We start from the raw sequence: 26,777 nt of genomic DNA, 5'->3' as shown, positions 1-26,777 counted from the left end.
AGTCTGATCCAGACAGGGGCTTTAGTGATAACTGCAGAAGCTGGATCAAAGTCTGGGAACCATGGAGTTAAGAAGAGGCCTGCCGAACCCATGAACCAAGGTCCTTCTTCTAAGGCCGCTTCGTAGTTCTCGAGATTGTCGAACAGAACTATAAAATATCCCTTTGCACAAAAGTAAGTCTTGCAGCGGTGAGTCCAGTTGTCCTTGATCCAGTCCTGAAGATCCTTTGAGCGTGGCCAGAGCCCATTGAATCTGCAGATGATGGCCCTTTCAGCGAATTTTTGGGTGTCGTCTGCCAGGTCAGGGTAAGAGATCTCAACAGAGGGAACCTCTTCCAATTTGTCCACCAGAAAAGGCTTGGGTGGAGCCTGTACTTGTGGATCTGACTTTGCAGGCTTCTTAGCATGGACTGCATCTTTATATGAGAATGCTTTAGCTGAGGATGACTCTCCAGTAGCTCCTCCCCTCAAACGAAGGGTTAAAATAATGGATGCATCTGTCTTAATGCCGTAAAAACAAATAGGAAAGGGATCCTCAAGTTGTTTACCTTCATGAAGAAGCCGTTGAGCAGCAGAGGGGATCCCAAGTTTGATGCTCAGAGTGTGCTTGAGATTCTGCACTAGATCCGTCTGGCTTACCCATTGAAGCATCGTTTTGCCAGTAATAAGCTTGATTTGTATCTGAAATGAAGAAGAAATGTCTGTATGCCTCTTTCCCCTGCAGATCTGTGAAGAGAGGCAGCATGCGCAAAGATTGGTTTCCGTATCCTGGGTTTGCCTCATGTGCGGATGAGGCTTACCATCAAACGGTGCAGGCCTTTCCGTATTCCCCTTTCCCCTGCAGATCTGTGAAGAGAGGCTGCTTGCACGATGGTTGAGAATCGTTTCCTGGAATGGCTTCACCGGCGGAAGAGGCTTACATTCAAACGGTGCAGGCTTTTCCATCCCGCCAGCAAAGATCCGAGGAGAAGCTGTGAAGGGTTCTGCGTGAACGCCCTTGGCTGCTGCGCCTACAATCTGGGGATGGCTCCATAAACGCGTTGAGGAAGCAGGTGGCTGAGGCCGTGCTACCCCATATCTTTCTGCAGAGAGAACAGCGTGAGCAATCGTGTTTGCTGCTCCGGCCATCATGGTATGAGCATCTTGCTTGTCTGCAGAGAGGGAAAGAACCCTGGACTTGTGCATGCGTTTCTTGAGACCATCCGCGGCAGGGACAAACAGAGATCCGATGGCAGCCGAGGGCGTGAAGGCGGCAGAGCTAGGGTTCTTCCTCGGAGCCATAATTTTTATAAATATTTTTATTTTACCACAGTAAGAAAAAACTAAATAATTATTGTTATTATTTGTTTGAGTTGAATAATATTGTTAATTATTGAAGATAGGAAATCATTTGAGTATTAGCAAATCTTGTGACTTCTCATGGAAAGAAGTTGGAAAAGGCAATTGCCGAAAAAACCCTAACTACCTCCCCTAACTGTGAAATGCTCCTAAATAAAAGGGAGTGAGGGGAGGAAAAACCGTGATGAAATGTGAGGAAGTAAGGGGGAAATTGCTAAGTCTAGTGATGACTAGATAGCATAAGCACTACGTGCAAGAAACTTGCAAAAGACGGAGGTCTTGCGAGCAAGCTTGGGGGGAGATTTGGTCCTGAAAGAAAAATCTCACGGACGGGAGGTTGACAAGCAGCAGAAAACAAAGGTGACCTCTACCATTGGAGTTCTTTCCTTTGAATCAACTCAGGTAAGTGGTACCCTCTTAGAACTAATCTATTGCACAAAACTATATTATGTGTCTTTAACTGTGAATGGAAAGGATGTAGCTGGAGCTCTTAATGCTGAAATGATATTTGGAAAATATTAACAGTAGGGTTGTTATTTGTACATTATTTAGTGGAAATCAATAACAGTAGCGTCAAAACCAAACTGGTTACCTTAAGTACTAGAAATATTTAACGGTAGAGTTAATATCTGTTCAGAACTGGTGGATCTCTATATTCTGGAATATAAAAGCTATAGAATTATTATCTGTACAAGTCTTTTATTGTCAGAAAATTAATCATAGTAGAACCACTGTTGTATTGAACTGGTCAACAATCTCTTAGTTGACTATGTGAATTTCAGAACTGAAAATAGAAATTTGACCAAGAAGGCCTGCCCATGTTCCTTAGATAAGAAAATAAAGATTACTGAGAATGCTAGCACCAAAATGAGGAAAAAGAGTTAATTTCACATGTTAGGTAACATGGTGTTAAACCCTAGAGAGCTGAAGCAAGGTTTGATAAAAAGACCGATGTAGCAGAGAATTATAAGAGTATTTACACTAAAGCCGCACTGGGCTAGCAGACCAAAGGAGCTGACTGTTGAATAAGTTCAAAACTCCGTAAGATTCTTCTTATAACCCTACACGGGATTGAAGCCCCATAGTGTTAAACACCAACAGAGTAAATCCCCGAATAAGTTAACTAAAACTTCAAGATATTAAATCGAAAAGGGAGAACTGTAGACACCCTGTTCCGTAGAGGCAAATACCAATTTTGATCTAACACAGAGCCACATAATTGGAAAGCAATAAAAATAAGTGGAACCCCAACCCGTGGTTCACATAGCAAATCTAGCCACATAAAACTGTATAGAACTATTTGAGCAAGAGTAATATGGATAATTTAAAGGATAACGAGCATAATCATTCACACATCGAACAAGAGTTCAAATTTACATTTCAAGAGGAACTAGTACCATTTGGCATAAAAGAAGACCTAAATGGCTTCTAATTCCAAGAAGTCTATCCAACTAGATTAGTAAGTCTAAACCAAAGAGTTCAAAATCTTTCACAGAAACTTAAACATGGAGAAATTACGCCAACGCGGCCATAGTCTCAAGCACCGCAACAAGATAGAAAACCCTCGATTGGACAGGGAAAATAATCATGCATACAACTCTTAAACAACTATAGGCATTCGCCTGAAACAATTAACAAATAACTAGGTAATAAGATCTCGTTTTCACTTCAAAAACTGAAATAAAAGAACTAGTAAAACTCTTGAGAGCTGATGCACTTAGCCTCAAAATCAAGCAGGGGGTTCCTTCTCTGTCGAACAAGCACCAGGGCCATTGATAAATCTTACTCGAAAATCCTCGAGTGTTGGAGACATGAAAGGAAACCATAAGCACCACTTGACAATAGCTTGTAGACCTCGGATCTGCAGCCGTTACTCCTATAGTTAGAGTGCACAGCAAACAATGTTAGCAACAGGGCTAAAATTGTAAGGAATAGATAATCAACTGCAAAAAAAGACATAACAGAAATACATCCATAAGCATCACTTACCAGGGATACACTCCACGGAGGGAAACCCCATATCCCTACTCTTGAATTCTTTCCAATTGGATTGAAACTTTAGGTCGGCAGATCGAACAAGCCTGCGAGAGGAGAAGGGGAACCCGAACAGGCGCCGAGGAGAGAAGGAGAAAAATGAGCCATAACTCTCGCAAACATGGTTGAGTAAACTTCCTGGAAGAGCCCAGCCGTAGGATTGTGAACCCAGATCTTCCACCGTCGATGCGACGAGAGACCCAAGATGTATAGCTGCGAAAGGACAAGCCTGCCTGTGCCACATTACCATGACAGAGCAGGAATTAAATGCCAAAATCCAATGTAAAGTTTTGTGGGAGTGTAAGCTGGAACGGTCTTGACAGAATGAACGCATAGTAATGAGTCTGTCAGCGAGTGGTGTGGTTGGAATTCCCATCGCATGGTTAATATTAATGAAGCCAAATAAACGATGGCTCTTAAAATCTAAAACAGATAAATCCAGAATTTAAACAAGGAAATTAATATTTTATACGTTTGTACTTACACCATATGTAATATTGCTATGACAAGTGAAATGTTAATGTATTTTAAAAAGAAATTGTTTTGATTATTATTATGATGTGGAGGTGTGACAAAAAATAATATTTTTTATCATTGTAAAATACATCAGACTAAAAACCAAAATAAATGTATATTAATTGATCTCAAATAATGATATATAATCTGTACATATTAATACAAAAAAAAATATTTGAATTAGTTTTAAATAATTTTTAGAGTCGAATACCTACTCAAACTAATTAAAAATTAATCCCAAAAATTAATTTAATATTTATTACAAATTCTTTTAAGGAAGAATACTAAACATAAAATTGTTTTAACCAAGAATACTAAACATAAAAGCTTAGTGATTTTAGAAATGGTTTTACTAGTTTTATGTAAATATAAAAAATGAAAGTTTAGTGATTTTAGAAATGTTTGAAGTAGGCTTACCTTTTGAATTTATTTTACTTGTATTCACTGATTAGGGGGGTTTGAATAATTTTAATTGGATTAGTATATTGGCAGGTGCTTTACAACACAAGAGATGTTACCTTACATAATTTAACGTTGTATCAAAATTTATATATATATATATATATATATATCAAAATAAAGGTCGAGAAAGTTGAAATTTGTAGATACAATTTTTTTTTTTAATGATTTTTTTTTTGTATTTTAAGATATTTGATTTTTTGGGATGTTTGATAGGCCCATAGTTATATATTAGGTAGTTTTCCAATTTCTAAATTATAATTTTGAAAGCATAAATTAATTAGACACTTTAAAAAATCTTTTTAGGTATTTGGACTCAGTAGACTATATAATTAAACATGCAAAATATTTGGTACGTAAAAAATATAAAATAATGAAATTACTTGAAATGTTTTAACCATAAGAATTTATTTCTTCGGTACAAATTTTTTTAGCTGTACATAATATGTAGATAATTGACATTGGAATATTTTACTTAATATGAGAGTTGAAGTATTTTATTTGTGGATTACATTATTCACATTAATTTATTTTTTTATTATTAATATATTTTTAAATACATGTCAAAATTACTTAATCTAAATATTTATTTATAACTCATATTTTTTTTTCTTATTATTGATATTTTTTTAATTGCCATGTACATCTTCCTCTTACTAATTTAAAAAAAAAGCAATTGAATTTCTTTAGTTTCAATTACTTCTTTTTTAAATTGATATGAAATTATGTGATTTTACATGGATATTAAAATATTCTCTTTATAGTTGAGTATAAGAGTTAAATATTTTTAGGATATCTCCCTAATTTCATCTATCTTAATTCATTCAAGATCTATCAAGCACCCAAAAAGAGGATATTACTACATCTATCATACTTAATACGAAAGCCTTTCCACTCGACAATGAATCATGTGAGCATAAAAACAATAAACATAGTGAATACAATAAAAATAAGACTAGTCTTATAATAATTATAATTAAAATTATCCAAATATCTATATCTATATATATTCATTATTTACTTTTATTATAATCAATATTATCTTCGAATTTTAAAATTTATATATATATAAAGAGACATATATCAATTCAGAACATAAAAAAAATTACATATTTTTCTTAGATTACGCTGAACAAAATAAATATAACCAAACATAAACAAAATTAAATTAATATAAAATTATAAAACTTCAATAAAGATATAAAAAGATTAAATTTCTTAGAATATTTTTTTCGTAGACATCATTGAATTTAAATTTAGTACAAATTAGATAAATTGAAGTTTAAAATAAACCTAAATTAATTATTAAAAAACAATTGAATTACTCTCTAACCTTTTTTTTAAAGCACCATGTTTGACAAAGTATTTGCCATTTATCTCGTGGGTCGACTAGTGAGCCGCCATTCGGCCGTATAAAACTGACAACTCTATACAGCCCATGATAAAAGGAGTTGTCTATAATGTGATTTTTTGAAGATTCTGGTGACGGAATCCGGCGGAAGAAATTGAGGTTAAATCTTGATTTGTTGCAGTTAAAATGATTTTTTAACTGCATATTTGGATTCAGCACCCTGGAAAACCTTTGCGACACTTTCATTGTGCAGAAACTAGCTATCAAACTTGCGATTCCAATAAATTCCTGCCGGATTTCGACTGGAAAAACCTGCCGGAAAAGCTTTCAAAAAGTCGCGTTATAGACAACCGCTAATAAAAGTGAAACTTCAAATGGCTAAGCGGGGTCCACTTATGACGACGTGGCTACAGCCTGTTACCTTATTGTCTATTTTCCACGTGCATGGAGATCGCTGTTGCATCTCTAGTTCCTACATTAGAGAAAGACACTCGCAAGGCTACATCAATGACATTAAATGCCAAAACCCTGGGAACGTGATGTTTGCCACAGTAACTTCTAGGCGAAAAATGGTGACAATCAAATGGCCGCGGGTCCGAAGACCGTGGGATTCGACAGAGCACGGGAAAGCGTGGAATACACGGCACCCACATCCCAGAAAAATTTCTGGTCATCGTTGATTCGCTGTGGTTCGTTTAATCAATTTGTCTGCGTTTAGTTTTCTGAAATCAGAAATCCGTCATAATTTTTCATCCCAACCATATAATTTTAGTTTTCTGAAATAGGAAATCCGTCGGATTTATTTGTTTGTTGGGTTTTGCTTTGCTTTACCTTCACGCATAATCTGGTCAGCTTGTCAGTTGATAGAATATATTCCAATTATAACTCTTCTGCATTTATTTTATTTCATGTCCAGGTCCCTGTGAATATATAGAAATGGCAGCGATTGGATAATTGCTATGAGTTCTGTGGCTCATACATGGGACACGCATACAACTTCTGTAGCAGAGCTTAGATGCACGAGATGATTAATTTGGTACCTCTCATCTTTTCTTTTTTTAAAGCTCTGGATAAGAGTTGGTATCAGCGTCTCAGCGGTGGACCGAATATTTTAAGAAAGATTGGGTTTATCTTTATTTAATTAATTATTGTAACTATACATTCAACTTTTTCACTTTTTCCTATTCTGAAAGATGAATTCATACTCCATCCCACAAAATAGCACTATGTAAGACAAATAGGAGTAGCCTGGCATTTATTTAACAATATACAAATTTTCTACTTTATAATACAATAATTTATACACATAAATTTTGTTTTAATTAGTTTGGGTCGCAATTTATAAATAAAAAAATTAAATTTTAATTAGCTTTGGTTTTTAATTTCAAATCATATTATTATTATTGATGAACGTTTGCTAGACTTAAGACTTGTAATTATTATAAATAAAAAAAATTAAATTTTAGTTAGCTTTTGTTTTTAGTTTCAAATCATATTATTATTATTATTGATGAAAGTTTACTAAACTTAAGACTTGTAATTATTAATGATGATCATTAACATTCACTAAAACTTATATAATTTATACAGAACTTATTTTAAGAAAATAAAAAATATAGTTTGTTTAATGTCTATCTTAAAAACATAAAATATTCAATAAAACTTATATAATTGGTAAAAACTTACTTTAAGAACATATAAAATATTCAGTAAAACTTATATAATTGGTACAAAACTTACTTTAAGAACATAAGAACTATGGCTGGTACCATACCTAACTTAAAAACATAAAAGAAAATAAAAAATATAGTTTGTTTAATGCCTATCTTAAAAACATAAAATATTCAGTAAAACTTATATAATTGGTACAAAACTTACTTTAAGAACATAAGAAATATCGCTGTTACCATACCTAACTTAAAAACATAAAAGATGAAGATTAATCAAATTTTTTCAACCTATTTTATTTCTTATTAAAAAAAATTATATACAATAGCTTCATAACTTTGTTGAATTAAACGATTCAACTTCCTGTTCATACTTATTTCTATTTTTATTTTTACATTAAAAACATAAATGGTCTTCATTTCATCATCTCTACCATAATCTCTCAATACTTATTAGAAAATAATTTATTAAAATAAATAAATATATATATATATATATATATAAACATTTAATTTGTATATCTCTTATATAACATATATTATATTTAAAATTTTAATTATAATCCATTTTATATAAAAGATACTCCAATTAAATGTTTATATATATATATATTTATTTATTATTTTAAATAAGTATAATTTATTATAGTCAAAATTAAATAAAATATCAATATAATATTATTTTTATTTCATAAAAATAACTAAAGAAATATTAAAAGAAAATATATTTTATACTTGAAAACATAACATAAATAAAGCATTCTCTATTCAACTTTCAAGTAGACATGCCATAATATAGAGCATTTTATTTTCAATGACAATGGGTCTCAGAGGAGCCCCTTCTTCATGAATCTTTGGTAGACCCATTGTCAACACGATAGGAGGGCCAACTTATCTTCTTGCTAAATAATTAGCCTAGAAGCTTAAGCCCCTTGTTGGCCATACAAAATCCTTCGTCAAGGACTCTGCATCGTTTGTTAATGACTTAAAGAGTTTTAAGCTTGATCCAGATGACAAGCTTGTGAGCTTCGATGTGGTTTCTCTCAACACTAATATCCCTATGAATGAGGCCATCGAAGTCATCAAGTGCATCACAGATCCTGATACGGCTTATTTAGTTGGTATTTGTCTTACTTCTACTTTCTTTTCATTCGATGGGGAATTCTATGAGCAAACTTGCCATGTCGCCATGGGTTCCCTCCTCTCCCCTATGGTAGCTAATCTATTCATGGAGGCTTTTGAATCAAAGGCCTTAGCCTCTTCTCGTCTTCTACCTAAGTTGTGGAAGAGGTTTTTGGATGACACTTGTGTCATGTGGTCCCATTGTAAAGAAAAGTTGGAACTGTTTTGCCTCCATCTTAAAAATCAATCTATTTTTATAAAGTTCACCATGGAATTTGAATGTAATGGTAGTCTTCCCTTCCTTAACATCCTCTCAAGGAATGATGATGGCTCTTTCTCGGATTAGGTATATCGTAAGAAAACTCATACGAAACAATATCTTCATGCTAATTCTCATCATTTCCCAGCTCAAAAGCTTGATGTTCTCAACACCTTAGTGACTAGAGCTTTAACAGTTTCTGATGAGAACCATCTCAAGGAAGAGAAAGCACAACTCCTAAGTGTTTTATTTAATAATGGGTATAGTAGACACCAATGTACTAAGGCTTTCCTCAGAGCTGAAAAAGGTCCTAGTTCTAATAAAGATACGAAGGATTGATTTTCTGGTGTTCATCTTCCTTTTATCTAAGGGACCACTAACAAGATTACAAGGATCCTAAGGAAGCTTAAGGTGGCTTCAACCTTTCAGACTTTAAATACCATCTAGAGCTCCCTTAGATCTATAAAAGACCCATTGGACCCCAAGAATATGAAGGGCGTTTACGTTATCCCATGCTCTTGTGGGACTCCCTACATTGGTGAGACTGGTCGCTCGATTAATCAAAGGATTCATGAGCATGTTGCTGACATGAAGCATGGCAGGTCCCGCTCCTCTGCTTTGGCGGAGCAAGCAGATAAATCTAAGCATCACATCTGCATTGAGGAGGCCCAAGTCATTGCTAAGGTTAGTCATTTTCATCATCATAAATTGAGGGAGACCCTAGAAATTGAAAAAATACCTAATAATTTGAATAGAGATGATGGTTGGAATATTAGTAAAAGTTGGGTCCCTGCCTTGTCCTCCTAGTTTTTTAGGCTTTTTTTGGGATTTATTTTTTTGTTTGTTTATCTATGTACGTACTGACATCCTTTTTATAGTATTTGTTGTTGATTTATTCTTCATTAGAGTTTTTTTTTTATCATTCATGTTTTTTTTATGTATTTTATCATCCTATTCATTCTTAACTCATTTTAGTATTTTTGTTATTTGTTTAATGGGCCCGAGCCCCATATTTTATTGTTGACCCCATTTTATTTATTGATTATTTTTTCTTTGGATATATATATATATATATATATATTTCTATTTCTATTTTTTATTTATATATATTTTGACTTGTGTATATTTTTGTTTTGTTTTATTTATTTTTCCATTAATTATTTTTAATTTTATTTTAATTTATTTTCATTAGTTATTTTATTTATCAAATGATCTTGTCTCGATTAGGGCCTTCACTTGTTTTTATAATTTTTTACTCCCCTCCTTTAAAGTTTGACTTTGATTATTTATTTATTTATTTTAAATATTATTTCTCAAAAACTAGTTGTTTAATATAACGGTTACTTATTAATATTTGTTTTTAATAAATTAATAAACTAATATCACTGTTTAAATATTATTTTTCAAAAAGTAGTAATCTGGGGTTTTAATAAATTAATTTAAATATTATTTTTCGAAAACTAGCCATTTAATATAGCTGTTACATATTAATATTTTAATAAACTAATATCAATATTTAAATATTATTTTTCAATAACTAGTAATATTTGGTTTTAATAAATTAATTTAAATATTATTTTTCAAAAACTAGACATTTAATATAGCTGTTACCTATTAATATTTTAATAAATTAATGAAATAATATCATTATTTAAATATTTTTTTCAAAAACAAACCGTTTAATATAGTTGTTACTTAATAATATTTGTCTTTAATATATTAATAAATTAGTATTATAATTTAAACATTATTGTTCAAATATAGTCGTTACTTGAAATTATGTCTCTACATTTCTCTCTATTTAAGCATTTACCATGGTTTGCCTCTTCATCTCGTCCTGATGATGAACCACACTTGTTGGTTCAAAATGTGTCAACCAAAAAGATCTCTCATGTGATTTCTACTGAAATACTTTGTTTAATTCATTATGGATCACAGAAGCTTGAATACAGAAATTATTAAATAACTTAAAAAAACATATTAGTAGAGTTTTTTTTGCACTATCATAATTATCCCCTCTAATAAATTAGAGGTATTTGATACTTCTATCTTTCCAACAAGGTTTACAATCACATCATAGGAATTTCTATTTTTTAAAATTATAATATATTTTTAAAATTATATTTAATTAATTTCAAGGTGGGAATTTTAATTTTTTTAATTATAAATATATTTTAAAAATAATATTTAAATAATTTCATTTTAAAATGTAAAGAAGGTTATTATGATTTTTATTATGATTTTGATTAGAATATATATATATATATTAATTAATTATTTTTTATATTTTCTAATTTAAAATATTAATTAAATTTCTAATAATAAAATATTTTATATTTAAAATAATATAAACAATACTTAATTTAATATATTTTAAATAAAAAATAAATTAAAAAATTATATTCATAAATAATTATTAATTACATTTATATATTTAATTCCTACCTCTACCCATCAAAATCACATAATATATAATCAACATAAATCACATTTATATGCATAAACTCCAACTATGCAAAAATTGCTTATACATATAATAACATCATTCACCTATATGCATAACCGCATATTTCACATATAAGTTTAGTTTATACGACTGGTTATTTAATTTTTTTAATATCCAATGCTTGGCATTTATGATCACATTTATATGCATAAACCCCAACTGTATATAAACAGTTTAGTTCACACCTATATTCATAAATTTCTTATACATATAATAACATCGTTCACCTATATGCATAACCGCATATTTCACATATAAGTTTAGTTCATATGATTGGTTATTTAAATCTTTTAATATCCCATGCTTGGCATTTATGATGGCCCATGTATCGATGATGGCATGATGGCTTTGGGATATTCAACACGTCTAATCTGTGGTGAAATCGCAGCTGGATGCATGGTAGAACTTTATGGCGATTCTCCGGGCATTGATCCATATGCGATGCATGTATCCATTCGGTGAAGGCAGGAGCTGACCTCCAGATACTTCCGTCCGTCCTCCATCTGTCATACTCTCCTTGGGAGCTACTACGCATCAACAACTCTCCTTGCATTGGGCTCATCCAATGATGGCAAGGGCACTCTTACCTTATTTGCTACCTTTTGTGATTCATTTTTGATGTTAAGTTCTCTAGCGACAGGACTCTTCGGCTTTTTTGTCTCTAACTCTAGTTTTTTTTCCTAGGTTCGAATCTTGTTATAATAAGACTGATTAGTTCCTTCACTTGCATTTCCCTGCTCTAGCATTAACCTTTTGTTGTATTCTCGGGTTCAAAACAAGTCGTTTTGGTTCCTCTATGCCATGAAGGAGGTGTTCATGCCACAGCCCTAGCCAGGTAAGGAAATTTGTCCCAAGTTTTGTTAAGTAGCTACTGTGTTTTTTTTTTTAATTTACCAGAGAATAACCAGATCTTATTTGTTGAATTGCTAGGCTTCACCAGGGTTTTGCTTAGCAACTCGAGAATGGAAGCTCAATGCCTTCCTCCGGAAATGAGGCCAAGGGTTTTGAACTGGTACTACGTCCATCCTTCGAGTATGTGGTTTTACTCCAGAATTCCTCCAGTACAGAGCTTTAGCTCCTGAGGGTTGCTTTGTTCAGGTCGGTCTTCTGGCTAAGTTACTTATGGTCTATGTTATTTGTTGTAAGAAGTTTATTTGGGGCTCCACTTATGAAGACACTGTGACTGCGTTTTTTGGTGTGCTTCAGCTAGAAAAGTTCCTTGACCTGCTTCTTAGGTTCTGGGTTCATGGCCATTACTTCATTGTATTTTGAAGCTCTACAGAATGGCTTAGTTGTAATTTTGTAATTCGAAATTCTTTTAGTCACTGAGACCTCTTTATCGAAAGAGGGTTTTAATTTTCCTAAGACTATATATATATACTGTTTGATTTATGGCGATATCTACTGTGTCAACAATTTAAGGGTTGTTTCTTTAACCCTCAAATAGACTCTGTAATTCCTTTACACAGAGGTTTATTTATTTTTTGCATTAAACTTGTTTCGTTATTTCGCACAATACTTGTCTTTTATCTAGATTTCGTTTGAGGTTTATTCTGCAATCTACCTGCAACTCTGGCTATGGAGATTATTTACATGTTTCTTGGCTTGTGTATTTAATTACTTTGCTAGCCGTGTCCCTTCTAGCAGGGTTTTAGCTCCATGTTCTGAATCATTCGAATGCGGAATGAGTTATAAATTGTTCATATGGTTTATCAACTCAGATTCTCTTTTTGTTACTTAGGCAATATCCTTTTTTTAATAGTTATGAATCTTGTGGTTGGTTTCAGAACTCATTCTTTCATTACAGTTAAATTTCACTTATGTTATCTCAGTTAAACTGCTTAGTATATATCAGGTATCGTAAATCCCTCTTTGTTATACTATAAGGTCTGGTAGTGAAAAATTCAACTCTCAATACCAAAACATATATTTATCCTTTTTTTTTCCCTTGGGATGATAACTTTCTATGTTTTTCTAGCAATTACTGATATAGCTCTGGATGTTTGGGGTTCTTGGTCCTATAATACCTTTTCAGATTGGCCACACAGTAAACCCCTAAGTTATACCCCTGTGTAAAGTTTTCTGTTGGTTTCAGTAATAAAACTGTTTGATTCTTTATATATATATATATATATATATAGATATAGCTATATATATATATCTTCTGGTCACTGTAGATTTTCTAGTACATCTAGTAGTTCTTCTAGCAGTCGTTATGCCTTAGCTATTTCTAGTTTAAAACACAACCTTTTTCCAACAGCATGCAAATCTTTACTCAATAATTATCTGCCCTACAAAGAGTTAAACATACACTTATCTGATTCAGGTAGTAAAATATAGAATGTTAATTGTACTTATCTGATTCCAATAGTATAATCTATCAACTATTGATTCAAGTTAGACTAGGAACTTTGATTTACATTGTAACCATGAGACTTGCTTTCAAGCCAAGTCTCCCCTCGAGCTGTCACCACATGCAAAGTGATCTCCTGTAGACTAACAGTCTTACATTTATAACTATCTAATATTAATCAGACATAGCACCTGGAACTCTGACTGACATAACAACATAGAAAATCCCCTTTTCCTTCCTATCTCTCTCTTATCTCAAGTACACATTACCCTCTTTATTTATTCCCTTGAGAATAAATCTACAAGGAAGTAGTTAGGGTTGGCTAACTACCCATCCGAACTACTTGACATGTGAGAGTTACATAATCATCATTATCAAGAAATTTCTCTCATGCACATTTTTAATCAAAATAATAAAAATATAAAATTCAATAATAATATTCAGTTTGTTTGCTACAATAATTAAATATTTACAATTCCCTGGGGACATCACACCTCCCCCTTAAGATTAAACATCATCCCGATGTTTTTCTGCTGCAAATAAATTTGGACAAGTTTCTCTCATTACTTGTTCATCCTCCCAGATGGCCTCCTCCGGCCCAAAGTACTGCCACTGCACTTTAACTTGGGTGATAACTTGTTTTCGCAACATTGCTTCTCTCCGATTGAGTATAACCAAGGGTTCAGCTGAGAACTCACCTTCCAGTTCGACCTACACACAAGAAAATTTTAGTTACTTCTTTTCCTTGGCAACTTTTCTTGATAAATCTATCAAAAAATTAACTTACCTATATATCTTTCCAATTAATTATATGCTTAGGGTCACATATATATTTTTCTAACACCGAAACATGGAAAACATTATGCACATATATGTGGCTACGCAAGGCGAGTTGGTAGGCCACTTGTCCGATTCAAACTAGAATCTGGAAAGGGCCACATAATGGGGGTGCCAATTTAGCACATCTGCTACATTGCAATGTACTTTTCTTGGCCTGTACCCACACATAAACATGATCTCCAATTTGAAATTACCGAAAACTCCTCTTTCAATCAACAAAGTTCTTTTTTTGGCCTTGCACAACCTTTAAATTAGAGCAAACTCTTTTAACTATCTCCTCCATTTCTTTTAACATGTCCAACCCCAACATCAACTTATCCTCTAGCCCACCCCATCTCGAAGGTGTCCTGCACTTTTGTCCATACAGTACTTCAAACAAAATCATTTGTAGTGATACGTGGTAACCATTGTTATAAGAAAATTCTACCAAATGTATGTAATCCTCCCATTTGGATGGTTGTTGCATTACGTAAGTCTGCAACATATCTTCCACTACCTGATTTACTTGTTCAGTCTGCCCATATGTTTGGGGGTGGTAAGTAGTGCTGAAATGTAACTGTGCATCTAAACCTTCAAATAAGGCTTTCTAGAAAGATGATGTGAATTTTACATCACGATCAGAAATTATGACCTTTGGTAATCCATGTAATTTAAAAATGGTTTGCATGAATATATTAGTGATTTGTATTGTCTTATAGGTTGACTCTACTGGTATGAAGTGGGCCGACTTTCTCAACTTATCTAGCACCACCATTATTGAATCATTCTACTTTCTTGACTTAGCTAGTCCTGTAATAAAGTCGATGGAAATGGTTTCCCACTTCCATTCCGGAATAGGCAACGGGTGCAACAACCCGGCTAGGTGACTATGCTCTGCTTTTAATTGCTGAAATTCCAGATAGTGAGCTGAGTATTCAGTTACTTCTTTCTTCATACCAGGCCAAAAATATTCCTTTTTAAGTGTGGTAATTAGTTTATGGTATCCGGGATGGCCTGCATACAGATTTTTATGATATTCATCTAGAATTAAGTCTTTAACATTTTTCTGGTTAGGTACATATATTCTTTTCTTATAAATCAGCATGCCTTCATGATTTATTTTATATCCCAGTTGTTGTTCATTGTTGTTTGAAATTTTTTCTTGTTGCCATAAAAATTTATATTCTAGATCAGACGTTGCTGCATCTTTAATCAGCTCATTAAAGATAGTTCATGCTTCATTGTATGAGACTTCATATATACAATGTACTTTCTGACTTAAGGCATCCGCAACCCGATTCTCTTTTCCTTTCAAGTTCTTGATTTCAAAATCAAATCCACTTAGAAAATCGACCCAACGAGCTTGCCTAGCATTCAGAGTGGGCTTCTTAAAATAGTTAGTTAAACTATGATGATTAGTCATTAAAAGAAATTTCTTACCCATCAAGTAATGTCGCCACATTTTTAATGCATGAATGACTAATGTTAGTTCTAAGTCATAGGCTGAATATTTTTGCTCGTGCTCCTTAAGCTTCCTAGATTCATAAGAAATTACTCTGCCTTCCTGCATTAGTACGCCATAGACACCTTCCTTGCTTGAATCTATACAAACCACATAGTATTTATTTGGGGCTGCAATGCTCATAATAGGTGTGATGCTAAGTAAATGGTTAAGCTGATCAAAACTCTTTTGACATTCCATGGTCCACTTGAAATTATTTCCTTTCTTCTCCAGAGAGGTGATGGGGTATGCTACCTTGGAAAAACCTTTGACAAACCTCCTATAGTATCTGGCTAGACCCACGGATGACCTTATATCCACCACATACTTTGGTACTAGCTATTCCATTATTGGTTTTATATTTTCGAGGGCCACAACGATTCTATCCTTGTTAATGACATGTCCTAAATACTAGATTTGTTCCTTAAAGAAATCACATTTGTTGTATTTTTCATACAGCTGATGCTCTCTTAAAGTTTTCATAATTATACATAGATGTTCTTTGTGCTCTTTTATATTCCGAGAGTAAATTAATATTTCATTGATAAAAATCAACATAAATTTATCCAAATACTGATGGAATATATTGTTCATGAGACACATGAAAGTTGCGGGGACATTAGTCAGCCCGAAGAGCAACACAACGAACTCGTAATGTCCATAGCGAGTTCTAAATGTTGTTTTAGCTATATCTTCCACCTTAATTTTGATATGATGGTAATTGGAACGAAGGTCGATCTTTTAAAACACGGTTGCATCCCGCACCTGATCAAACAACTCATCTATACGAGGTAATGGGGTACTTATTTTTGATGGTCAGTTTGTTTAACTGGCACTAATCCATGTACATTCACAGGATTCCATCTTTCTTCTTAATGAAGAGTCCTGGGGCTCCCCAAGGTGATACCCTTGGACGGATGTACTTTTTATCAATTAGTTCTTGTAGCTACACTTTTAGCTCTGTCAACTCTAGTATACTCATGATAGGGGGCTCGGGATACTGAGGCAGTTTCCGAAATTAATTCAATGGTGAAATCTATGTCTCTTTTTGGAGGAAGCTCCAGAATTTATTCAGGAAACACATTCGGGAAATTCTATATTACAAGTATATTTTCTAAAGAAATAGATATTTCCTTTGAATTGGCATATCCTACCTATATCGCATAGATTTAACATCCTTTTTGGATGTATTTTTCTAAATGAGAGGCGGTTACCGGTCTTAATTGTAGAGGTCTAATTATGCATTGAATTTCCTACCTCTTTCCCTCTTCATCCATATAGATAATGGTTTTGGTCTTAGAGTTAATGAGGGACCAATGCTTTTCCAACCAGTCCATACCTATACAGATCCTAGGGGTAATACATTCAGGTCTGCCACAAGAGACTGACTAGCTAGTTGTAAGGGGCAACTGTTGACCTTGGCCAACAACCTTCTTTTTTCCCCTGTGGCTAGTTGTACTAACCAAGGACTCTTAAACTTAACAGCTTGCAAACAACATTGTTCCACTATCTTAGGGCTAATATAACTCAAAGTAGCTCCTGGGTCAATCAAAATAGATAGAGTTTGATCTGATATTTTACCTTCAAATTATATCATGGTTGGCTGGTATTCCACCTGATGGTCTTCGAGGGCAGCATTAATTTTTGGAATGTTTCTTGCTACTTCTCCCACAGTTGATGCTTCCTAAATCTATGCAACCTAATCGGTTCCCTTGCGATGGGGACAATTTTTAACGTAATGTGGTCCTTCACATCCCCAACACTGTACTGGGGGTCTAGCTGCTATATCCACTTCAGTTCTTCCTGACTACTCAGTAGTCTTAGACTCATTTGGAAATTTAAATCTGGGTTGATTTCTATTCATGTTTCTGTTTTCTTTTCCTTTATGGGGTCCCTTCCTGATCACAACTTTATTTCCCTTGCTGTTGGAAGGAAACTTAATTCTCTTTTCATCAACCCATCTTTTTCCCACATCTCCCTTTTTCCTATTTTGCTGATAGAAAATCCGAGCTTTTTGTACAACTTCATCCATGGTTTTTGGGTTATCGAACTCGAGATGCTCTTTCATGAATAACGGAAAGCTGTTGATAAATTGTTGCACTTTCACCTTTTCCTCTCATATGTAAAGAACATCTCGAAGCAAGGATGTAAATTTTTCTATGAATTCATCCATAGTCATCTGACCCAATCAAAGATTGTGTAACTCTTTTTCTTTTTCATCATAAAATCTTTCAATTAAATACCTCTCCTTAAAATATTTTTGAAATTTTTTTGGAATGCTTCTCGCTACTTCTCCCATAACTGATTCTTCCTGAATCTGTGCAACCTGATCGGTTCCCTTGCAAAGGAACAGTTTTTAACGTAATGTGGTCCTCCACATCCCCAACACTATACTGGGGTTCTAGCTACTATATCCACTTCAGTTCTTCCCAAATGCTTAGTAGTCTTAAACTCATTTGGAAATTTAAATCTGGGTTTATTTCTATTCATGTTTCTATTCGCTTGTCCTCTATGGTGTCCCTTGCTGATCATAGCTTTATTTCCCTTACTACTGGAAGGAAACTTAATTCCCTTTTTATAAACCCATCTTTTTCCCACATCCCTATTTTGTCTGTTTTGCTGATAGCAAATCTGAGCTTTTAACTTCATCCATGGTTTTTGGGTTATCGAACTCAAGACACTCTTTCATGAACAACGACAGGCTGCTAATAAATCATTGCACTTTCACCTTTTCTTCTCGTATGTAAGGAACATATCGAAACAAGGATGTAAATTTTTCTATAAATTCATCCATAGTCATCTGACCCAATCGAAGATCGTGGAACTCCTTTTCATTTTTATCATAAAATCTTTCAATTAGGTACCTTTCCTTAAAATATTTTTGAAACTTTTCCCAAGTTATACTTTGCTCATTCACTCCACGCACTATTTTTACCTCCTCCCACCATAGGGTGGCTTTCCCTTGCAGCTGAAAGATGGCCAAGTAAGATTTGAAGTTATGGTCATATTCATACAACTGAAAGTATTTATTCATATTAATAAGCAAAGTTTCAAATACCTCTTCCTATTTTCCATCAAAGAGGGGTGATTTAATTTTCCAAAATTCTCCTTTTTGTTCTACCTCTTGTCTTTTCTGGTTTTGTGTTCTGATGCATTATCAGATTTTTCCTCCTATTTTTCTTCACCGCCTTCTATTTCCAGGTTCTTGGTTCAAAATTCTTGCTCTCGAGTCATGTTCTCGTGCTCTGGGCTGGGAATTGGCTGTCGCTGATTCTATCTATCATACATTCTCTTCATAATCTTTTCCTGCTCCTGCATCAACCTTTCATTATCTAACCATAACTGGGCCATCTCATCCTTTAGTTCTTGCACAATTTCCAAGATTGTAGTATTAATGTTGCGTGGCACTTCCCCCAACTGTACCCATACCTCGGGATTGGATTCTTGAAAAGATGTTGGTTTTGTTCATAATCCAGACCTATGGGCTGTAAATCCAGTGCTCCTCATGCTGGTTGTTCTACTTTCACTTTTTCAGTGCATATCACAAATTTTGTTAATTCATTTATTTCTAGAGGTCTCAACATTGTAACCTCAGGCTCTGATACCACTTGTAATATCTCTACATAGTAACTATATATATATATATATATTAACTACATTTACATATTTAATTCCTACCTCCAATTATATTAACGACAAAAATCACATATATATAATCAACATAAATCACATTTATATGCATAAATTTCTTATAGATATAATATCATCGTTCACCTATATGCATAAACACATATTTCACATATAAGTTTAGTTCATATGATTTGTTTTTTAGTTCTTTTAATATCCAACGCTTGGAATTTATGATGACCCCTGTATCAATGATGGCATGATGGCTTTGGGATATTCAACATGTCTAACCTGTGGTGAAATCCCAGTAGGATGCACAGTAGAACTTTATGGCAATCCTTCAGGTGTTGATCCATATGTGATGCATGTATTTGTTCGGCAAAGGAGGGAGCCAGCCTCTAGAGACTTCCATCTGTCCTCCATCTGTCATCCTCTCCTTGGGAACGACTACGCATCAATGTCTCTCCTTGCACTGGGATCATCCAACAGTGGCGAGGGCACTCTTATCCTTATTGCCTACCTTCTGTGTTTCATTTTTTATGTTAAGTTCTCTAGTGACAAACTGTTCAGCCTTTTCGGCTCGAACTCCAGCATTTTTTCCTAGGTTTGAATCTTTTTATCGTAAGACTAATTAGTTCCTTCACCTACATTGCCTTGCTTTAGCATTAACATTTTTCTGGATTCTCAGGTTCACAACAAATCGTGCTAGTTCCTCAATGTCGTGAAGGAGGTGCTCATGCCACTACCCTGGCCAGGCAAGGAAATTTGTCCCAAGTTTGGTTAAGTAGCTACTGTGTTTTTTTGATAATTTACAAGAGAATAACCAGATCTTGTTTGTTGAATTGCTAGGTTTTTTCAAGGGTTTTCTTAGCCTCTCGAGAATGGAAGCTCAGCGCCTTCCTCTTGAAATTCAGCCAAGGGTTTTGAACTAGTACTACATCCAGCCTCCGGGTATGTGGTTTTACTCCAGAATTCCTCTGGTCCGAAGCTTTAGCTCCTGAGAGTTGCTCTGTTCTTGAGTCAGTATTCTGGCTAAGCTATTTATGGTCTATGTCATTTGTTCTAAGAAATTTATCTGGGGCTCCACTTATGAAGACCCTGTGACTGTGTTTTTTTATGTGCTTCGGCTAGAAAAGTTCTTAGACCTGTTTCTTAGGTTTTGGGTCCATGGCCATTAGTTCATTGTATTTTGAAGGTCTACAGAATGACTTAGTTGCAATTTTGTAACTCAAAATTTTTTTAGTCACTAGGACCTCTTTATTGAAAGAGGGTTTTAATTTTCCTAATATTATATATATACTATTTGATTTATGGCGATATCTATTGTGTCAATGATTTAAGGGTTGTTTCTTTAACCCTCAAATAGACTCTGTAATTCCTTTACAAAGAGGTTTATTTATTTTTTGCAATAAACTTGCTTCGTTGTTTCACATAGTACTTGTCTTTTATTTGGATTTAGTTTGAGGTTTATTCCGCAATCTGCTTGCAACTCTGACTATGGAGATTATTTACATGTTTCTTTGCTTGTGTATTTAATTACATTGCTAGTCGTATCCCTTCTAGCAGGGTTTTAGTTCCATGTTTTGAATCATTCGAATGCGGAATGAGATATAAATTGTTCATAAGGATTATCAACTCATATTCTCTTTCTGTTACTTAAGCAATATCTTTTTCTAAATAGTTATGAATCTAGTGGTTGGTTTCAGAACTCATTCTTTCATTACAGTTCAATTTCGCTTATTTTATCTAATGCAGAAGCATCCAGACTTAGCCAGCAATGTGATTGTATGTTCACATGTTGTGGCTAATATGAGATGAATTTCCTTGACCTAAGTGGTCAAAATCAGTTTAATAGAGAGAGTTGGATCTCTCGAATTTATATTTACTTCAATTATTGTAATAATTAAACCATTGTATTATTTTTGGAATAGGAGATAAGTTGTTAGGATAGGTGTGTATCAGAGCTTGAGAATAGGGATTTAATAGTTGAGATGATAAAAATAGATATTGATTTGTCAATGTTGTTAGGATAAGATTTGATCTATAAAACAAAGGAAAAAATCTAATGATAGGAGAGTGAGGAGCGAGAAATTGAGAGAGAGAGATAGGATTTGAGAGTGAAACAGAGGTCAGACAAATTGTTGTAATCGAGCCGAGAGGGCCAAGACTCTGTAATTTCTATTTTATTGAATAAATTGATTTAGTGTGGCATAGTGTATTATTCCTGGTGTGAAATTCTCTTGAATCTGCAGATCGACATTCTGGACCCTACCCGAACATTATTCCCATTTATGTGTTTTATTATTAATCATTGTCAATTAGCATTAATGCTCAATTTCGAGATTAAGCTAAACCTTTTATTAAACTGTGGTTCTTAAAGTTATGCATTGAGCACATGAGCGAGATTAAAAGGCAGTAAGTGGTATATCGCATGGGAAATAAATGGGAAATGGTATTTCTCCAAACTATGCAATTAACCTAAGCTGGTGACACATCGGTCGTGCAAGAAGTCACACGAGATTGGGCAATAGCCGTTGGATCGAATGGGACAGATCGACAGTGGAGATCATTCGGCTAGTTGGCGCATGATACGATGTGATATTCATTGGATCTAAAGAAGTTAGATCAACAGTGGAGGTTGAAGCGCTCAGGGAGTAAGAATTCAAAGTGGGACCGGCGGTGATTGGTCAGCATAGTGGGACCCTCGGGAGGAAATACACATATATAATCTTATTAACACGCAGTTGATTGGTTTTTAAGTGAACCATTAATCTAAACCTAGACTACCACATCAATTTTGGTAACCATCCACATCATTTGGTATCGGAGCCCAAGGATTAAGTGTGCTATAGTAAACATGCCACCGAGGAGAGGAGATGGCATAGGTTAGGGGAGACCTGTAGCAAATGCAGTTCTGCTGGAAGAGATTCAAAACTTGCGTTCAAGGATAGAGACAATGGAAATTGCTCAAAGGAGAGCACCTGATGAAGGAGATGCTAGTGCTGTAGAGGAATCCTCTAAGGAAGAAGAAGAGGATGAAAGTGAACCTGCCAGAGTTCTCAAGATATTGGCTAAAGCAAGTGGAAGACCAAAGGTGGAAATACCTTTATATGACGGGAATCTCAATGTAGAAGAGTTGATGGACTGGATCAGTTCATTGGACAAGTATTTCGACTATGAGGAGGTTGATGACAAAAAGAAGGTGAAATTTGCAGTTACCAGATTGAAGGGTCATGCAGTTATCTGGTGGGATGAACTACAAACATCCAAAGCAAGAAAGGGGAAGTCCAAGATCAAACAATGGGATAAAATGGTGAGTAGATTGAAAGCTAAATTTGTGCCAAAAGATTATAAGTTAAGTCATTTCAGATAGTTATAGAATTTGAGACAAAAAGGACTGACTATCAAAGAATATACAAAAGAATTTTATAAGCTGAGCATTAGAGCAGGACATGTAGAGGATGACGTAGAAAAGGTAGCCAAATACATCAATGGCTTGAGGTATGACATACAGGATGAAATCAGCTTGCTGAGTCTAAAGACAATTGAAGATTCCTATCACGCAGCTTTGAAAGCAGAGGAGAAGATGTTGAGGAAACAAAATCAGAGGAATAGAGGGAAAAGTTCAGCAAGAAGTAGGGGAACTGCTAGATCAATATTTCAACACCCTCAGGGTGAAGCAGGAGGTTCAAGTACTAGACCACCATAGAGAGGAGATTTTAGTAGAGGGAGATTTGCACCTAGAGGAAGTGGTCGAGGAAGAGAAATTTGGTGTTATACATGTGGAGAATGGGGAGATGGATCATGGGACTGTCCTCATAATAAAGCAAAAAATAAGCGGAATGTGAATGTGGCTAAGGCAAAGTAAGAAAAACCTCAAATTGCCAATAAGGAAGAATCACCTGAAGTAGGAGAATCTCTATTATTGAAAAGGGTATTTCTCAAAGTAGAAAAAGAGACAGGAGAACCAGCTCAGAGGAAGATTTTATTTGGTACTACATTCAAGTCCAAAGGAAAATGTTGTAAAGTGATAGTTGAAAGTGGAAGAACTGATAACCTTGTTTCTACAGAAATGGTGGACAAGTTAGGATTAGTGAAAGTAGTACGCCCTACTCCTCACAAAGTATCATGGTTGCAAAAAGGACATGAGCTTATTGTGACAGAACAATGCAAAGTAGAAATCCAGATTGGTACTTATAAGGATGTGATATTATGTGATGTAATGCCAATGGATGTATGCCATGTATTGCTGGGAAGACCTTGGTAGTTTTATCAAAAAGCTAGACATGATGGGAGAAGAAACACCTATACCTTGGAGAAAGATGGAGTTAAGCATACATTGCTTACATTAAATGATGATGCAAACAAAGGAACAACTGGAAATAGTGTTATGCTGATGAGTAGAAAGGAGCTATTATAAGAAGTTGGAAAAGGTGAAGAAATGCATTTCGTTTTCATAGGGAGACCTTGGGTAATTTTGAATTCTACAGACTTGGATGATTTACCTGAAGAAATTAAAACTCTATTGAATGATTTTTTTGATATTATTGTGAATGAGTTTCCAAATGCATTGCCACCAATCAAGAGTATTAGTCATCACATTGACCTGATTCTTGGAGCAAGTTTGCCAAACAAAGCGGCATACAGATTGACTCCTCAGGAGAATGCTGAAATTGGGAGACAAGCGCAGGAACTGATGGATAAGGGGTTAATCAGAGAGAGTCTTAGTCCATGTGTTGTACCAATAGCACTCATTCCAAAGAAAGGAGGTGAGTGGCGCATGTGCATAGATTCCAAATCCATCAACAAAATCAGAGTCAGGTATCGTTTTCCTTTACCATGAATGGATGATTTCATAGACCTGAAGAGTGGATACCATCAAATAAGGATTAGAGAAGGAGATGAATGAAAGACTGCATTTAAAACAAATAGTGGGTTGTATGAGTGGTTAACGATGCCTTTTGGACTCATTAATACACCCAGCACATTCATGAAGTTGATGAATGAAGTCTTAAATGAATATGCAGGAAAGTTTGTCATTGTTTATCTTGATGATATTCTAGTTTTCAGTAGAAGCAAAGAAGAACATCTGGAGCATCTTAAGTTGGTTCTGAGAACTCTGCAGAAAGCGAAATTGCTGATAAATCTGAAGAAATGTAGTTTCATGAAAGAAGAATTAATCTATTTGGCAATTGTAGTTTCTAAAGAAGGTCTAAAAGTGGATCCAGAGAAAGTCCAAGCAATTTGGAACTGGCCTATTCCAAGAAATATATTTGAGGTATGAAGCTTAAAAGGTCTTTCAAGTTCTTATAGAAAATTTATCAGAAGTTTTAGTTAGATTTGTGCACCAATTATTGAAACAATTAGAGAGAATAATCAACCATTCAAGTGGACAGAAGTAGCAGAACGAAATTTTATGTTACTGAAGAAGAAAATTACAGAAAAACCAATTTTAGCTTTGCCTGATTTTGGAAAAGTTTTTCAAGTTGAAACTGATGCTAGTGGAGTTGCAATTGGAGCAGTTTTAAGTCAGGAACAGAGACCAATAGCATACTTTAGTGAGAAACTAAATGAAGCTAAGAAGAAATATTCTTCTTATGACAAAGAATTTTATGTTATTGTGTAAGCTTTAAAAAAATGGAGACATTATTTGCTAATAAAGGAGTTTGTATTGTACTCGGATAATCCGCATTGCAGTTTATAAACAATCAACAAAAATTGAAGAGAATGCCAAGTGGGTAGAGTTTTTATAGAGATTCACTTTTGTGATCAAACACACAAGTGGTAAGTTGAACAAAGTTCTTGATGCTTTAAGCAGGGTAAATTTCATGGTGCAAGAATTAAGAGTTGGTGTTGTAGGATTTGAAGAAATGTTTGATATGTATAAAGATGATGCAGAATTTAAAGATATTTATGCAGTTGTACAAAATCCAGCAGTTCATAATAGGATCCAGTGGTTAGATTATGTTATCCAAGGAGGTTTACTATTTAAAGGTAACAAACTGTGCATTCCCAAATGTTATATGAGGGAAAACATAATCGAGGAGGAACACAATGGAGGGTTATCTGGGCACTTTGGACAAGACAAAACCTTTTTTCAGGTAAATTCTTTTTACCACTGACCAAAGATGCAAACTGATGTTGAGAAATTTGTTGAGAAGTGCAAGATATGTCAACATGCTAAGGGGAGAAGCCAAAATACAAGATTATACCAGCCATTACTATACCAAACCGACCATGGGATGTAGTTAGTGTGGATTTTGTTTTGGGATTACCTAGAAATCAAAGAGGAAATGATTCCATTTATGTCATGGTAGATAGATTTTCTAAAATGACACATTTCATTACATGCAAAAAGACTAGTGATGCAACACATATTGCTAATCTATTTTTTTCAGATGTTGTAAGGTTACATGGATTGCCTATAAGTATTGTGTCTCATAGGGATACAAAGTTTGTTGGGCATTTCTGGAGGACTCTTGGGAAGAAACTGGGTACCAACCTTAGTTTCAGTTCAGCATATCACCCTCAAATAGATGGACAAACCGAAGTGGTAAACAAAAGCTTGGGAAACATATTGAGAAGTTTAGTGTATCAAAATCCTAAGTAGTGGGATTTAGCACTTGCTCAAGCTAAGTTTTCTTATAATGACACTTCAAACTAAAGTACTGGGATGAGCCAATTTCAGATTGTTTTTGGAATGAATCCAAGAGGTTTGTATGAGCTCAAAAATTTGAGCAAACAGGAGACAAGAAGTGCAAAGGCTGAAGAGTTTGCAGAGCAGATGCATAGTCTACAAGAAGATGTCAAAGACAAATTGTAGGAAAGCAGAGGAAAATATAAACAAAGATCTGATATGAAGCAAAAGGAAAAAGAATTCCAAGTGGGTGATCTAGTGATGGTGTACTTGAGGAAAGAAAGATTTCCTGTTGGGACTTATAATAAACTAAAGATGAAAAATATAGAGCCATGCCGAATTGTGAGGAAGTTTTCAATCAATGCTTATGAAATTGAGTTTCCGGAAGAGATTGGAATATCACCTATCTTTAATGTTGTATATTTATATCCATACAAGGAGACAGAGACAAAGATACATAATGAACCTAAAGAAGATGAAGAACATATTGTACATTGGGAAGAACAAATGCCAAAGACAATCAAGAAAGAGGTGGAAGTTGTTCTGGAGAAGGAGTAACTAAAAGAACCAAAGGACATGTTTATTTTAA

At 34.4% G+C, this 26,777-nt stretch overlaps 1 protein-coding gene across 1 annotated transcript; it reads right to left on the bottom strand.

The window, feature by feature from the left end:
- Positions 1–2,678: 2,678 nt before the first annotated feature.
- On the bottom strand, positions 2,679–3,710 carry LOC149226080 (uncharacterized). The gene is made up of 2 exons (XM_089375211.1): positions 3,327–3,710; positions 2,679–3,213 (listed from the first exon to the last, which is right to left on the bottom strand). The coding sequence occupies exons 1-2, from the start codon at positions 3,703–3,705 to the stop codon at positions 2,969–2,971; spliced, it is 624 nt and encodes a 207-aa protein (XP_089231337.1). The 5' UTR covers positions 3,706–3,710; the 3' UTR covers positions 2,679–2,968.
- Between the last annotated feature and the right edge of the window lie 23,067 nt (positions 3,711–26,777).

This window comes from Pinus tabuliformis, chromosome J, assembly GCF_031772625.1.
Source record: "Pinus tabuliformis cultivar Carrire ecotype Pingquan chromosome J, CPIR1, whole genome shotgun sequence".
In the NCBI taxonomy this organism is placed as follows: domain Eukaryota; kingdom Viridiplantae; phylum Streptophyta; class Pinopsida; order Pinales; family Pinaceae; genus Pinus; species Pinus tabuliformis.
Note: the sequence above shows the minus strand (reverse complement) of the source record. Positions and strands in the feature narration are given on the sequence as shown.

Excerpts from the sequence above, each read along its gene's own strand:
- LOC149226080 (XM_089375211.1), bottom strand. The coding sequence starts at position 3,705 with ATGCGTTCATTCTGTCAAGACCGTTCCAGCTTACACTCCCACAAAACT. Across the intron at positions 3,214-3,326 it reads CTCCGTGGAGTGTATCCCTG|GAGTAACGGCTGCAGATCCG; the intron begins GTAAGTGATGCT and ends CTCTAACTATAG.